At 62.3% G+C, this 16,009-nt stretch overlaps 2 protein-coding genes and 1 long non-coding RNA gene across 3 annotated transcripts; 2 read left to right on the top strand and 1 right to left on the bottom strand.

Moving 5' to 3' along the window:
• Positions 1-1,154: 1,154 nt before the first annotated feature.
• On the bottom strand, positions 1,155-1,562 carry LOC107050827. Its single transcript, XR_001462794.3, has 2 exons — positions 1,324-1,562; positions 1,155-1,236 (listed from the first exon to the last, which is right to left on the bottom strand). It is a non-coding gene; the product is annotated as an uncharacterized LOC107050827 (long non-coding RNA).
• Positions 1,563-4,204: 2,642 nt separating this feature from the next.
• Positions 4,205-15,904, top strand: LOC107050638 (vinexin-like; the record flags this gene model as incomplete). Its single annotated transcript, XM_040651492.2, has 15 exons — positions 4,205-4,305; positions 6,176-6,389; positions 6,466-6,529; positions 7,546-7,578; positions 8,553-8,610; positions 8,683-8,848; positions 9,356-9,433; positions 10,304-10,365; positions 10,696-10,778; positions 10,901-10,971; positions 11,064-11,110; positions 12,976-13,090; positions 13,201-13,320; positions 15,610-15,860; positions 15,901-15,904. Coding segments are annotated over exons 2-15 (1,287 nt in total), but the record flags the coding sequence as incomplete, so codon positions are not given.
• On the top strand, positions 4,534-6,242 carry LOC124417358 (WAS/WASL-interacting protein family member 1-like). The gene has a single exon (XM_046903492.1). The coding sequence runs from the start codon at positions 4,545-4,547 to the stop codon at positions 5,466-5,468; it is 924 nt and encodes a 307-aa protein (XP_046759448.1). The 5' UTR covers positions 4,534-4,544; the 3' UTR covers positions 5,469-6,242.
• Positions 15,905-16,009: the final 105 nt, after the last annotated feature.

Raw genomic sequence — 16,009 nt, 5'->3', positions numbered from 1 at the left:
TTGGGTCCTTCTCTTTGGATACCCCCCCCCCCCCACCTCCATCTCTTTGGGGTCCTTCACTTTGGATCCTCCCATCCCATCTGTATTCTTTTGGGGTCCTTCACTTTTTGGGGTCCTTCCCTTTGGATCCACCTCTTCATCTGCATCCTTTTGGGGTCCCTCACTTTGGATCCCCCACTCCACACATCTTTTTGGGGGTCCTTCTATTTGGATCCCCCCCCAAATCCCATCTCCATCTTTTTGGGTACCTTCATTCTTTGGGGTCCTTTGGATCCCCATCCCATCTGCATCCTTGTGAGGTCCTTCACTTTCCATCTCCCACTCCACATACATCTTTTTGGGGTCTTTCACTTTTTGGGGTCCTTCACCTTGGATCCCCCCATCCCATCTGCATTCTTTTGGGGTCCTTCCTTTGGATCCACCTCTTCATCCTTTTGGGGTCCCTCACTTTGGATCCCCCACTCTGCAGAGGTCTTTCTGGGATCCTTCACTTTTGAGGGTCTTTCCCTTTGGATCCGCCATCCCAAATGCATCTTTTTGGGGTCCTTCCCTTTGGACCCCCCCCACTCCATCTTTTTGGGGTCCTTCCCTTTGGATCCCCCCCACTCCATCTTTTTGGGGTCCTTCCCTTTGGACCTCCCCCCCACTCCATCTTTTTGGGGTCCTTCCCTTTGGACCCCCCCCACACTCCATGTTTTTGGGGTCCTTCCCTTCATACCCCCCCCACCCCACATTCACCTTTTTGGCCTCCTTTGCTTTTTGGGCCCCTCCCCCATTGCCGCCAGCACAGTTGTGGGGCCGAATGGGGGTCCGTGTGTGGAGGAGCCCATGGGGAAGCTCTGCCCCCCCTCCCCCCAGCCCCATATCCCCCCCCCACCTCACCCCAACCCCCAGGGGAGCGCGGGGGGCTGCCCCCCAATTGGGTGTTTGCATGTGATGGCAGAGATGCATGCGATGGGGAGGGGGGGCAGCGCTGGGGGGGGGTCTCAGTGCAGAGCAGCCCCCCCCCCCCCCCCCATAGCCCCGGCGCTGCCTCCTTTGGGTCGGATCGGATTTGATTGGATTTCTGGCTTTTTATTTTATTTTATTTTATTATTTTATTGGTTTTTTTTTTTAGCTCTGTTGAAAGGGAAGAAAAACCCCCCAAAAACCCGGAGGTGAAAACGTTATTTATTGGCAGGAATTATTGAATAGGGTTTTCTTTGGGGAGGGGGGGATGGGTTTGGTGGAGCCGTCCTGAAGGAGAGAGGAGAAAAAGGAGGAAAAAAAGTTAAAAAAAAGTTAAAAAAAAGAAAAAAAAGAAAGAAAACCCCCCGCCCTCACCGTGCTGCAGTCGCTGGGCTTCGGGGGGGCTGTGGGGGGGCGCAGATGGGGTGCAGTGTGGGGGTGTTGGGCTGCCCCCTCCGCATTGCCCGGGCCTCCGTCCTGCTCCCGTCCCTGCATCCCCAGCCGTCCATCCATCCATCGTCTCTCTTCCTCATTTCCCATCCATCCATCCCTCCATATTCCCCGTCCATCCGTCCCAATCCATCCGTCCCCATCCCTCCATCCCAATCCATCCGTCCCAATCCATCCGTCCCCATCCCTCCATCCCAATCCATCCGTCCCCATCCATTCCCCATCCCAATCCATCCATCCCAATCCATCCGTCCCCATTCATTCCCCATCCCAATCCATCCGTCCCCATCCATTCCCCATCCCAATCCATCCATCCCCATCCATCCCTCATCCCCATCCCAATCCATCCGTCCCCATCCCAATCTCTCCATCCTCATCCCCATCCCAGCATCCATCAACCCAACCCCTCCATCCCCATCCATCCCTCATCCCTATCCCAATCCATCCATCCCCATCCCTCCATCCCAATCCCTCCATCCCCATCCATCCCCATCCCAATCCACCCATCTCTCATCCTCCTCCCAATCCATCCATCCTCCATCCATCCCTGTCCTTCCCTCCATCAGCCCAGTCCGTCCATCCTCCATCTCATCCCAATCCATCCATCCATCCCTCCATATTCCTAATTCATCCATCCCCATCCATCCTTCAGCCCCATCCCAATTCCTCCGTCCTCATCCCCATCCCAATCCCTCCATCCCCATCCATCCCTCATCCCCATCCCTCCATCCCCATCCCAATCCATCCATCCCCATCCCTCCATCCCCATCCCTCATCCCAATCCATCCATCTCTTATCCCAATCCATCCATCCTCCATCCATCCCTGTCCTTCCCTCCATCAGCCCAGTCCGTCCATCCTCCATCTCATCCCAATCCATCCATCCATCCCTCCTCCTCATTCCCCATCCATCCATCCATCCACCCCTCCATATTCCTATTCCATCCCTCCCCATCCCACTTCATCCTCCATCCATCCCCATCCCTTATCCCAATCCATCCGTCCTCCATCTCATCCCAGTCCACCCATCCCCATCTCTCATCCCAACCCCTCCATCCCCATCCATCCCTCATCCCCATCCCAATCCATCCGTCCCCATCCCTGTATCCCAATCCACCCATTCCTCATCCTTCTCTCCATCCTCCATCCATCCCTATCCTTCCCTGCATCCCAATCCCTCCATCCCTCATCCCACTCCATCCATCCCTCATCCTCATTCCCCATCCATCCATCCCTTCATATTCCTAATCCATCCATCCCCATTCCTCCATCTCAACCCACTCCATCCATCCCTCTCCCTCCTCCATCCATCCCCGTCCTTCCCTCCATCATCCCAGTCCATCCACCCCCTCCCTCACCCCAATCCCCCCCACCCTCCACCCATCTGTCCCTCATCCCCCCCCCCCCCCATCCACCCATTGCTCAGTTGGACTCGGAGGTCTCAGTGGTCTTTTCCAACCTCAGTGTTTCTGTGATTCCATCCCTCCATCCCCACCATCTCATCTCATCCCCCGGGGGGACAGAGATCAGAGCCCATTGGGACCGAGGGGGGATGGAAATGGGATGGGATGGGATGGGATGGGATGGGATGGGATGGGATGGGACCACGTTGGCCATAGCCCAGTGCAGGAGTTGGGAACCCCCTTTCTCCACTCTGACCCCAAACAAACCCCCCCTGAGCCCCCAGCCCAGAAGGAGGACCCCATTGGAATGGATGGGGACAGGGATGGGATGGGACAGGGATGGGATGGGGATGGAATGGAATGGGGATGGGATGGGATGGGAATGGGATCACATTGGCCATAGCCCAGTGCAGGAGTTGGGAACCCTCTTTCTCCATTCCGACCCCAAACAACCCACGCTGAGCCCCCAGCCCAGAAGGAGGACCCCATTGGGATGGGATGGGGATGGGATGGGGATGAGACCGCGTTGGCCATGACCCAATGCTGGAGTTGGGACCCCTGACCCCAACCAAAGCCCTGAGCCCCCAGCCCAGCAAGGAGGACCCCATTGGGATGGAGGGGGACGGGGATGGGATGGGGAGGGAAAGGGATGGGGATGGAATGGAATGGGGACGGGGATGGGATGGGGATGGGACAGGGATGGGATGGGACCACATTGGCCATAGCCCAGTGCAGGAGTTGGGAACCCCCTTTCTCCACTCCGACCCCAAACAACCCCCCCTGAGCCCCCAGCCCAGCAAGGAGGACCCCATTGGGATGGAGGGGGACGGGGATGGGATGGGGACGGGGATGGGACAGGGATGGGATGGGGATGGAATGGAATGGGATGGGGACGGGGATGGGATGGGATGGGAATGGGACCACATTGGCCATAGCCCAGTGCAGGAGTTGGGAACCCTCTTTCTCCATTCCGACCCCAAACAACCCACGCTGAGCCCCCAGCCCAGAAGGAGGACCCCATTGGGATGGATGGGGATGGGGATGGGATGGGACAGGGATGGGATGGGGATGGAATGGAATGGGGATGGGGATGGGACAGGGATGGGATGGGACCACGTTGGCCATAGCCCAGTGCAGGAGTTGGGAACCCCCTTTCTCCACTCCGACCCCAAACAACCCCCCTGAGCCCCCAGCCCAGCAAGGAGGACCCCATTGGGATGGAGGGGGACGGGGATGGGATGGGGATGGGATGGGGATGGGATGGGGATGGGACGGGCTGCATTGCCCACAGCCCAGCGTTGGGGTGGGGGGCCGTTTCCCCCCCGTGCCCCAAAGCCGGCGGCGCGGGGCGGCGCGGGGCGGTGCGGTGGCGGTGCGGTGGGGCCGGGCTGTCCCCGCAGCGTCAGCGTGTGCGGGGCGTGGGCTGAGCTCAGCGTTTGGCTCCGCTCCGGGATCCCGGCCCGGAATGTCGCTGCGAGCGCCGGACGGGACGGCTGCGGAGCGGGGTGGGTGCGGGCCGGGGGGGGCGAAAGGTGCGCGCCGTGCGGGCCGTGCGGGCTGTGCGGGCTGTGCGGGCGCTCCGAGCGGGGCGGTCGGGGGGTCGCGGGGTCGGGGTGGGGCCGTTTTGGGGCCCCCGGAGCGGGGTTGGGAACGCGGCCTTTCTGCCGTGCGCAGTGCGGGACGCGGGGGGGGGGGGGGGGGGGGCGGCTGGACGGGACGGGGGGTGCGGGGGGTGCGCGGGGTTATGGGGGCGAAGGGCGCTCCGTGCCGTGCGGGGGGCGAACCCACACCGAGGGGTCCCCGCGGGGCGCGACGTGGCGACGTCGGGGGGGGTGGGGGGGGGGGGGACGGAGCTGAGCGGGGGGGGCACGGGGGACCCCCGGCCCCAAAGCGCCGCCCCGAAGCAGCGCCGGATTCGCCCCGCGGTGCCCGTGGGGGTGGGGGGGGGTCCCGTCCCGTCCCGTGGGTGCCCCCACCCCGCCGTGACTCACGCGCTGCGCTCCGCCCGCTCCGCCCCCCCCCCCCCCCCCCCCGTGTTTGCTCTGTGGGGCGGGGCGGCACTTCGGCCCGTTCCGCTCCGGGCGGGGTTTTCCCTTCGGGTGGGGTTTTTTTGCCCCCCCCGCCCCAAAACCACTCCGAGCCGTCGGTTGCGGAGGGGCGGCCCGCAGCGCTCCCACTGTTGGCTCCGTCACCGCCGCCCCCCCCCCAAAACCGAACGCAGCCGAAGCGCCCCGGGGGGCACCGCGCCGGGATGCGGCACCCGCAGGGATCCGCGGGGACACCCGTGGGAACCGATGGGGACACCCGTGGGACCCCACTGAGATTGCAACGGACCCCGTGGACCCCATTGGGGGATGTCCAGGGACACCTATGGGACCCCATTGGGAACGTCCGTGGGGTCCCCATGAGGGTTGAGGGACCCCAATGGGGGACGTCCAGGAACATCCACGGGACCCCCCTTTCGGAGCACCTATGGGACCCCATTGGGGGACGTCCGGAACCACCCATGGCACCCCAATTAGCATTGCTCAGGGACCCCCGTGGGACCCCGCTGGGGATGTCCAGGACCACCCATGAGACCACTGTGGGGACACCCATGGGACCCCAATGGGGGACGTCCAGGATCATCCATGGGACCCCAATGGGGACACATCTGGGCCACCATTAAGGTTGCTCAGAAACCCCCGTGGGACCCCACTGGGGATGTCCAGAACCACCCATGGGACCCCACTGGGGACACCCCTGGGACCCCATGAGGGTTGCTCAGGGACCCCTGTGGGACCCCAATGTGGGATGTGTAGGATCATCCACGGGACCCCCCTTTAGGAGCACCTATGGGACCCCATTGGGGGACGTCCGGAACCACCCCTGGGACCCCATTAGGGTTGCTCAGGGACCCCCGTGGGACCCCACTGGGGGATGTCCAGGATCGCCCATGAGACCACTGTGGGGACCCCCATGGGACCCCAATGGGGGACGTCCAGGATCATCCATGGGACCCCCTTTGGGAGCACCTATGGGACCCCCATTGGGGGACGTCCAGAACCACCCCTGGGACCCCCATCGGGGACACCCCTGGGCCCCCATTAGCGTTGCTCAGAGCCCCCCGTGGGACCCCACTGGGGGATGTCCAGGACCGCCCATGAGACCACTGTGGGGACATCCATGGGACCCCAATGGGGGATGTGTAGGATCATCCATGGGACCCCCTTTGGGAGCACCCCTGGGACCCCAATGGGGGACGTCCAGGAACACCCCTGGGACCCCCATCGGGGACACCCCTGGGCCCCCATTAGCGTTGCTCAGAGCCCCCCGTGGGACCCCACTGGGGACGTCCAGAGCCGCCCATGGGACCCTCCCCCTCCTCACCCACAGCCCACGCGCAGAGCGGACTCTCTCACCCCACGACCCCCCAGAGGCACCCATCACCCCCCCCGCCCCCCCGCCGGGCCCCATGGAGGGCGCTGTGCCCCCCCCGGGCTGCTCGGCCATTTCGGGGGGGGGCGGCGCTCGTCGGGAGCGGCGGTGGGTGAAATACGACGGCATCGGACCGGTGGATGAGACGGGACTGCCGCTCGCATCGCGATCCGTGAGTGGGGGCGGTTGGGGGGGGGGGGGGGATGCACTGCTGGACCCCCCCATCACCGCCCCACTGCGCCCCACAGAGCGTGGATCGGCCCCGGGATTGGTACCGCTGTATGTTCCAGCAGATCCACTGCAGGCTGCCCGGTGAGCACTGCACGGCACTGCACGGCGTAACATAGCACTGCATGGCATTACATGGCATTACATGGCACTGCACGGCATAACATAGCACTGCATGGCATTACATGGCACTACATGGCATTACATGGCACTGCACGGCATTACATGGCATTACATGGCACTGCATGGCATTACATGGCATTACATGGCATTACATGGCATTACATGACACTGCATGGCATCATATGGCACTGCATGGCATTACATGGCACTACATGGCACTACATGGCATCATATGGCACTGCAGGGCATTACATGGCATTACATGGCATTACATGGCACTGCACGGCATTACATGGCATTACATGGCACTGCATGGCATCGTATGGCACTGCAGGGCATCATATGGCACTGCATGGCATTACATGGCATTACGTGGCATTACATGGCATTACGTGGCATTACATGGCATTACATGGCACTGCATGGCATTACACGGCATCATATGGCACTGCATGGCATTACACAGCATTATATGGCATTACATGGCACTGCATGGCACAGTATGGCACTGCATGGCATTACATGGCACTACATGGCATTACATGGCATTACGTGGCATTACATGGCATTATATGGCACTGCATGGTGCTGTATGGCATTACGTGGCACTGCACAGCATTGCATGGCATTACGTGGCACTGCGTGGCATTACATGGCACAGTATGGCGCTGCATGGCACTGCATGGCATTACATGGCATTATATGGCATTACATGGCACTGCATGGCACAGTATGGCACTGCATGGCATTACATGGCACAGTATGGCACAATATGGCGCTGTATGGCACTGCATGGCATTACATGGCACAGTATGGCGCTGTATGGCGCTGTATGGCACAGTATGGCGCTGTATGGCGCTGTATGGCGCTGTATGGCACAGTATGGCGCTGTATGGCGCTGTATGGCACAGTATGGCGCTGTATGGCGCTGTATGGCGCTGTATGGCACCGCTGAGCCCCTTCTCTTCCTTCTGCAGAACCGGAGTGGGACGCACAGTGCTGCGCTACAGGTGGGCATCCGCTCTGTGCGCGACCCCACAGTGCCTGCATCCCATCCCACCCCATACACCCCATCCCATCCATCCCATCCATCCATCCCATCCATCCCATCCATCCATCCATCCCATCCATCCCATCCATCCATCCATCCCATCCATCCATCCCATCCATCCATCCCATCCATCCATCCCATCCATCCCATCCATCCCATCCATCCATCCCATCCCATCCATCCCATCCATCCCATCCATCCATCCCATCCATCCCATCCATCCATCCATCCCATCCATCCATCCCATCCATCCCATCCATCCATCCATCCCATCCATCCATCCCATCCATCCATCCCATCCATCCATCCCATCCATCCATCCCATCCATCCCATCCATCCCATCCATCCATCCCATCCCATCCATCCCATCCATCCCACCCCATCCCATACATACCACCCCATCTCACCCCACTCCATCCCACCCCATCCCATCCCATCCCATCCCATCCCATCCCCACCCCATCCATCCTATCCCACCCCATCTCACCCCATACATCCCACCCCACCCCACCCCACCCCATCCTATCCCACTCCATCCCACCCCACCCCACTCCACCCCATCCATTCCATTCCACCCCATACATCCAATTCCATCCATCCCATCTACCCCATCCACCCCATCCATCCCATCCCCATCCCATCTCACCCCACCCCACCCCACCCCATCCCACCCCATCCATTCCATTCCATTCCATTCCATTCCATTCCATTCCATTCCACCCCATCCCATCCCATCCCATCCCATCCACCCCATCCCCACCCCACCCCACCCCACCCCCATCCCATCCCCACCCCATCCCATCCCACCCCATCCACCCCACCCCACCCCACCCCATCCATCCCACCCATCCCATCCCCACCCCATCCATCCCATCCACCCCCCCCCACCCCATACATCCCATCCCATACATCCCCCCCCCCCCCTCTCTCAGCCCAGCCCAGAAGTGAACCCCCCGCGGCCCCTCCGGCGCTGCCCAACGGGACGGAGCGGTGAGCGCAGCTGTGGTGGGGATGGGGGCTCCGTGTGGCGCAATGGGGCGCTGAGCGGCCGCTGCCCCACAGGACCCCATGGGGCGACGGCGGTGACACCGCAGAGCCGGGCAGCGTCTTTGCCTACGAACCGGGAGCTCTCAATGGGGCGCCCCATAGAGGTGCGGGGTGTGCGCACCGCGACCCCATATCCCCTCCGCAGCCCCCGGGAGCTGTGCCTGCAGTGCCGCCCATCGAGGTACGGGGCTGCCCCACACCACAGCGCCCCATGGGGCGACCCCGGGATGCGGTGTCTATGGGGTGATGCTGGGATGTGATGCCTATGGGGTGACCCCGGGATGTGGTGCCTATGGGGTGATGGTGGGATGTGATGTTCTATGGGGTGATGGTGGGATGTGCTGCTCTATGGGGTGATGGTGGGATGTGCTGCTCTATGGGGTGACCCCGGGATGTGATGCCTATGGGGTGATGGTGGGATGTGCTGCTCTATGGGGTGATGCTGGGATGCAGGGCTCTGTGGGGTGACCTTGGGAAGTGGCACTACCCTATGGGGTGACCCTGGGATATGGTGCTCTATGGGGCGGTTTTGGGATGCTGTGCCCTATGGGGTGACCCTGGGGTGCTGTGTCCTATGGGGTGGTTTTGGGATGCTGTGCCCTATGGGATGGCTTTGGGATGCTGTGCCCTATGGGGTGGCTTTGGGATGCTGTGCCCTATGGGGTGACCCCACTGTGCTGCCCCACAGGTGCAGCTGCAGCGGGAATTGGAGCAGCTGAGTGCAGAACTGGATGAGGACATCCGCGCCATGGAGCGGCCGCAGCGGGTACCGGGCTGGGGGCAGCGCTGTGGGGCAGCGCTGTGGGGCAGCGCTATGGGGCAGTGCTATGGGGCAGCCTTATGGGGCAGCGCTGTGGGGCAGCGCTATGGGGCAGCATTATGGGGCAGCGCTGTGGGGCAGCGCTATGGGGCAGCGCTGTGGGGCAACGCTGTGGGGCAGCGCTATGGGGCAGTGCTATGGGGTAACGCTACGGGACAGCGCTATGGGATAACGCTATGGGACAGCGCTATGGGGTAATGCTATGGGGCAGCGCTGTGGGACAGCGCTGTGGGGCAGCGCTATGGGGTAATGCTATGGGGCAGCGCTATGGGGCAGTGCTATGGGATAACGCTATGGGGCAGCGCTATGGGGCAGTGCTATGGGGCAGTGCTGTGGGGCAACGCTAAGGGGCAGCGCTATGGGGTAATGCTATGGGGTAATGCTATGGGGCAGCGCTGTGGGACAGCGCTGTGGGGCAGCACTATGGGGCAGCGCTATGGGGTAACGCTATGGGGCAGCGCTATGGGGCAGTGCTGTGGGATAACGCTATGGGGTAATGCTATGGGGCAGCGCAATGGGGCAGTGCTATGGGGCAGCGCTGTGGGGCAACGCTAAGGGGCAGCGCTATGGGGTAATGCTATGGGGTAATGCTATGGGGCAGCGCTATGGGGCAGCGCTGTGGGGCAGCGCTATGGGGCAATGCTATGGGATAACGCTATGGGATAACGCTATGGGGCAGCGCTATGGGGCAGCGCTATGGGGCAGCCGGGGGGGTCGGGGGTTGTCCCGCTGTGCCCCGCTGTGCGCGGCGCTGAGCGGCCCATGGGGCGGTTCGGTGCCGTCCAACGTGGGGTCCCCACCGTGACCGCCCCACAGCGCCCCACCGCCCGCAGCGCCCACAGCGCCCGCAGCGCCCCACCGACCCCCACCGCGCCGCTGTGAGTACGGCCCCACCGCCCCACCGCCCCACCGCCCAAACCCCAAACAATCGCCGACCCCAAACCCCAAACGACCCCAAACCCGCAGCGCTGCGGGGCGCAGTGGGGCTCTTTAAGGGCAGTGGGAGCGCAGTTACCCCCCCCCACCCCCCCACCCCTCCCCGCCCCACACATCCCTCCCCGCCCCACACCTCTCCCCGCCCCACACCTCTCCCCGGCCCCCCTTTTTAAGGCCCCCTATGGTTCAATCCATGGGGCAGCGGTTATTGGGGGGGGGGCGCAGTGTTCCCCATCACCCCCCGCTGTCGCCCCCCCCCCCCCCCCCCCCAGGACGGCGCTGTCCCCCCACGGACTGCAGAGCCGCCCCACGGCGCGGGAGGGGTCGGGGGGGTCCGTGGAGCGGAGCGGCAGAGGTGAGACCCCCCCCACCCCCATAATGGCGCAGCAGTGGGGCGCCGCCCCCCCCCCCCCCCCCCCCCCAAACGGCACCGCTTTGCAGACCGCCCCCCCCCCCCTTTTCGACGTCCCTTTGCAGAGCCCCCCCCGCCCCCCCCCGCCCTCCCCGGCGCAGCGGATTTGGGGTCCGCCCCCCGCGGTGCAGCCCAGGTGAGGAAACGTTCGCTATGGGGCCGAGAGGGGGGGGGGGGGGGGGCGGCGCCCCACTGCTGCGCCCCACAGCGCCGCTCTGCGCCCCACAGATGGCGGCCGCCCGTCTGAAGTTCGACTTCCGCGCTGAGTCCCCCAGGTGGGTCCGGGGGGCGGCGGGTTATGGGGTCACACGGAGCCCTATGGGGTCACACGGAGCCGTATGGGGTCACACGGGGCTGTATGGGGTCACACGGGGCCGTATGGGGTCACCGTATGGGGTCACACGGAGCCCTATGGGGTCACCATATGGGGTCACATGGAGCCCTATGGGGTCACACAGAGCCATATGGGGTTGCACGGAGCCCTATGGGGTCGCCATATGGGGTCACACGGAGCCGTATGGGGTCACACGGAGCCTTATGGGGTCGCCATATGGGGTCACACGGGGCCCTATGGGGTCACACGGAGCCCTATGGGGTCACACGGGGCCGTATGGGGTCACACGGGGCCGTATGGGGTCACACAGAGCTGTATGGGGTCACACGGAGCCGTATGGGGTCACACGGAGCTATATGGGGTCGCCGTATGGGGTCACACGGAGCCTTATGGGGTCGCCATATGGGGTCACACGGGGCCCTATGGGGTCACACGGAGCCCTATGGGGTCACACGGGGCCGTATGGGGTCACACGGAGCCCTATGGGGTCACATGGAGCCATATGGGGTCACACGGGGCCATATGGGGTCACACGGAGCCGTATGGGGTCACACGGAGCCCTATGGGGTCACACGGGGCCGTATGGGGTCACCATATGGGGTCACACGGAGCCATATGGGGTTGCACGGAGCCATATGGGGTCGCCATATGGGGTCACATGGAGCCATATGGGGTCACACGGAGCCGTATGGGGTTGCCATATGGGGTCGGGGTCCCTCAGCGCCATATGGGGTCGGGGTCCCTCAGTTCCGTATGGGGTTATGGCTGCTCAGTGCCATATGGGGTCGGGGTCACATAGGTCCTTATGGGGTCGGGGTCACATAGGGCTGTATGGGGTTGGGGTCCCTCAGCGCCATATGGGGTCGGGGTCGCATAGGTCCTTATGGGGTTATGGCTGCTCAGTGCCATATGGGGTCGGGGTCCCTCAGCGCCATATGGGGTTGGGGTCGCATAGGGCTGTGTGGGGTCGGGGCCATATGGGGTCGGGTTCGCATAGGGCCGTGTGGGGTCGGGGCCATATGGGGTCGGGGTCGCATAGGGCCATATGGGGTCGGGGTCACATAGGGCCATATGGGGTCGGGGTCGCATAGGTCCTTATGGGGTCAGGGTCCCTCAGTGCCATATGGGGTCGGGGTCACATAGGGCTGTGTGGGGTCGGGGCCATATGGGGTCGGGGTCGCATAGGGCTGTGTGGGGTCGGGGCCATATGGGGTCGGGGTCGCATAGGGCCATATGGGGTCGGGATCCCTCAGCGCCATATGGGGTCGGGGCCACATAGGGCTGTGTGGGGTCGGGGCCATATGGGGTCGGGGTTGCATAGGGCTGTGTGGGGTCGGGGCCATATGGGGTCGGGGTCCCTCAGCGCCATATGGGGTCGGGGTCGCATAGGGCTGTGTGGGGTTGGGGCCATATGGGGTCGGGGTCACATAGGGCCATATGGGGTCGGGGTCGCATAGGTCCTTATGGGGTCGGGGTCCCTCAGCGCCATATGGGGTCGGGGCCACATAGGGCTGTGTGGGGTCGGGGCCATATGGGGTCGGGGTCGCATAGGTCCTTATGGGGTCGGGGTCCCTCAGCGCCATATGGGGTCGGGGCCACATAGGGCTGTGTGGGGTCGGGGCCATATGGGGTCGGGGTCGCATAGGTCCTTATGGGGTCGGGGCCATATGGGGTCGGGGTCGCATAGGTCCTTATGGGGTCGGGGCCATATGGGGTCGGGGTCGCATAGGTCCTTATGGGGTCGGGGCCATATGGGGTCGGGGCCGCATAGGTCCTTATGGGGTTGCGGGCGGTGCCGCCCCGCAGAGAGCTGTCGCTGCGCAGAGGGGACGTTGTGCTGCGGCTGCGCGCGGTGGACTCCAATTGGCTGCAGGGCGAACACCGCGGCCGCGTCGGGATCTTCCCACGCACATACGTGGAGGTGACGCCGCGCCGCGCGGGGGGGGACTCAAAGGGCGGGGGGGGGGGGGGGGGGGGGGGCTGACGGGGGGGGGGGGGGGGGGAGGGCTGACGGCCCCCCTCGGCCCGCAGCTGCTGCCGCCCGGAGAGACCCCGCGGCCGCGATGGGGGACCCCGACGGCACCGCACGGCTGCGCCACCGCCGCCTTCAGCTTCCGGGGGGAACTGCCCGTGGAGCTCAGCTGCCGCAGGGTGAGGATGGCGTGTTATAGCGTGTCATGGCGTGTTATAGCATGTTATAGCGTGTCATGGCGTGTCATGGTGTGTTATAGCGTGTTATGGCGTGTCATGGCGTGTCATGGTGTGTTATGGCATGTTATGGCGTGTCATGGCGTGTTATAGCATGTTATGGCGTGTCATGGCGTGTTATGGCATGTTATGGCGTGTCATGGTGTGTTATGGCATGATATGGCGTGTCATGGCGTGTTATAGCATGTTATGGCGTGTCATGGCGTGTCATGGCGTGTCATGGCGTGTTATAGCATGTTATGGAGTGTCATGGCGTGTCATGGCATGATATAGCGTGTCATGGCGTGTCATGGCGTGTCATGGCATGTTATGGCGTGTCATGGCGTGTCATGGCGTGTTATGGCATGTTATGGCGTGTCATGGTGTGTTATGGCATGATATGGCATGTCATGGCGTGTTATGGCATGTTATGGCGTGTCATGGCGTGTTATAGCATGTTATGGCATGTTATGGTGTGTTATGGCATGATATGGCGTGTCATGGCGTGTCATGGCGTGTCATGGCGTGTTATAGCATGTTATGGCGTGTCATGGCGTGTCATGGCGTGTTATAGCATGTTATGGCATGTTATGGCGTGTTATGGCGTGTTATGGTGTGTTAGGGCGGGTTATGGTGTGTTATGGCGTGTTATGGCCTGTTGGGGCATGTTATGGCATGTTATGGCATGTTATGGCATGTTATGGCATGTTAGGGCGTCTTAGGGCGTGTTAGGGCCTGTTGGGGTGTGTTATGGCGTGTTATGGGGTGTTATGGTGGGTTATAGTGGGTTATGGCGTGTTATGGTGTGTTTGTTATGGTGTGTTATGGCCTTTTGGGGCATGTTGGGGCGTGTTATGGCGTGTTAGGGCATGTTATGGCCTGTTGGGGTGTGTTATGGGGTGTTATGGTGTGTTATGGGGTGTTATGGTGTGTTATGGCATGTTTATGGCATGTTATGGTGTGTTATGGCGTGTTATGGGGTGTTTGTTATGGCATGTTATGGCGTGTTATGGTGTGTTAGGGCATGTTAGGGCATGACATTGCATGTTATGGTGTGTTAGGGCGTGTTGGGGCGTGCCATTGCGTGTTGGGGTGCGGTGTTGCATGTTGGGGCATGTTTGTAGTGCCCTATGGTGCCGCACTGTGCCCTATTGTGCCCTATTATGCCCTGTGGTGCCCTATGGTGCCATACGGTGCCATAAGGTGCCATGCAGTGCCCTATGGTGCCCTATTATGCCCTATTATGCCCTATGGTGCCCTATGGTGCCCTGTGGTGCCATGCAGTGCCCTATGGTGCCATACTGTGCCCTATTATGCCCTACGGTGCCCTATTGTGCCCTATTATGCCCTGTGGTGCCCTATGGTGCCCTATGGTGCCCTATGATGCCCTATGGTGCCCTATGGTGCCCTATTGTGCCCTGTGGTGCCCTATGGTGCCCTATTGTGCCCTATGGTGCCCTATTGTGCCCTATTGTGCCCTATGGTGCCCTATTATGCCCTATGGTGCCCTATTGTGCCCTATTATGCCCTGTGGTGCCCTATGGTGCCCTATTATGCCCTATTATGCCCTATGGTGCCCTGTTGTGCCCTATTGTGCCCTATTATGCCCTATTGTGCCCTATGATGCCCTATGGTGCCCTATGGTGCCCTATGATGCCCTATTGTGCCCTATTATGCCCTGTGGTGCCCTATGGTGCCCTATTGTGCCCTATGGTGCCCTATGGTGCCCTATGGTGCCCTATTGTGCCCTATGGTGCCCTGTGGTGCCCTATGGTGCCCTATGGTGCCCTATTGTGCCCTGTGGTGCCCTATGGTGCCCTATTGTGCCCTATGGTGCCCTATTGTGCCCTATGGTGCCCTATTATGCCCTATGGTGCCCTATGGTGCCCTATTGTGCCCTATTATGCCCTGTGGTGCCCTATGGTGCCCTATTATGCCCTATTATGCCCTATGGTGCCCTGTTGTGCCCTATTGTGCCCTATTATGCCCTATTGTGCCCTATGATGCCCTATGGTGCCCTATTGTGCCCTATGATGCCCTATGGTGCCCTATGGTGCCCTATGATGCCCTATTGTGCCCTATTATGCCCTGTGGTGCCCTATGGTGCCCTGTTGTGCCCTATGGTGCCCTATGGTGCCCTATGGTGCCCTGTGGTGCCCTATGATGCCCTATGATGCCCTATGATGCCCTATGGTGCCCTATGGTGCCCTGCGGTGCCATATGGTGCCATACGGTGCCCCGCTGTCCCCGCAGGGTGAGCGGCTGTCCCTGCTGCGCCGTGTGGACGCCCATTGGTACGAGGGGTGCGTGGTGGGCACCGCGCAGCGCGGCATCGTCCCCCGCTGCTACCTGCGTGTGCACCGCGAGCCGGGGGGCGGCCCCACTGCCCCACAGCCCACCGCCCCACAGCCCACCGCCCCACAGCCCACTGCCCCACAGCACACCGCCCCACAGCACGCCGCCCCACAGCCCCCAACCCTACAGCCCCCAACCCCACAGCCCAAAACCCCACAGCCCCCAACCCCACAGCCCCCAACCCCACAGCCCCCAACCCTACAGCCCAGAGCCCCACAGCCCCCAACCCCACAGCCCCCAACCCCACAACTTCCAACCCTACAGCCCCCAACCCCACAGCCCACCGCCCCACAGCACA

The sequence above is a fragment of the Gallus gallus genome, chromosome 22 (genome assembly GCF_016699485.2).
Source record: "Gallus gallus isolate bGalGal1 chromosome 22, bGalGal1.mat.broiler.GRCg7b, whole genome shotgun sequence".
Lineage (NCBI taxonomy): Eukaryota > Metazoa > Chordata > Aves > Galliformes > Phasianidae > Gallus > Gallus gallus.
The sequence above is the reverse complement of the archived record's forward strand: the minus strand, read 5'-3'. Positions and strand labels throughout refer to the sequence as shown.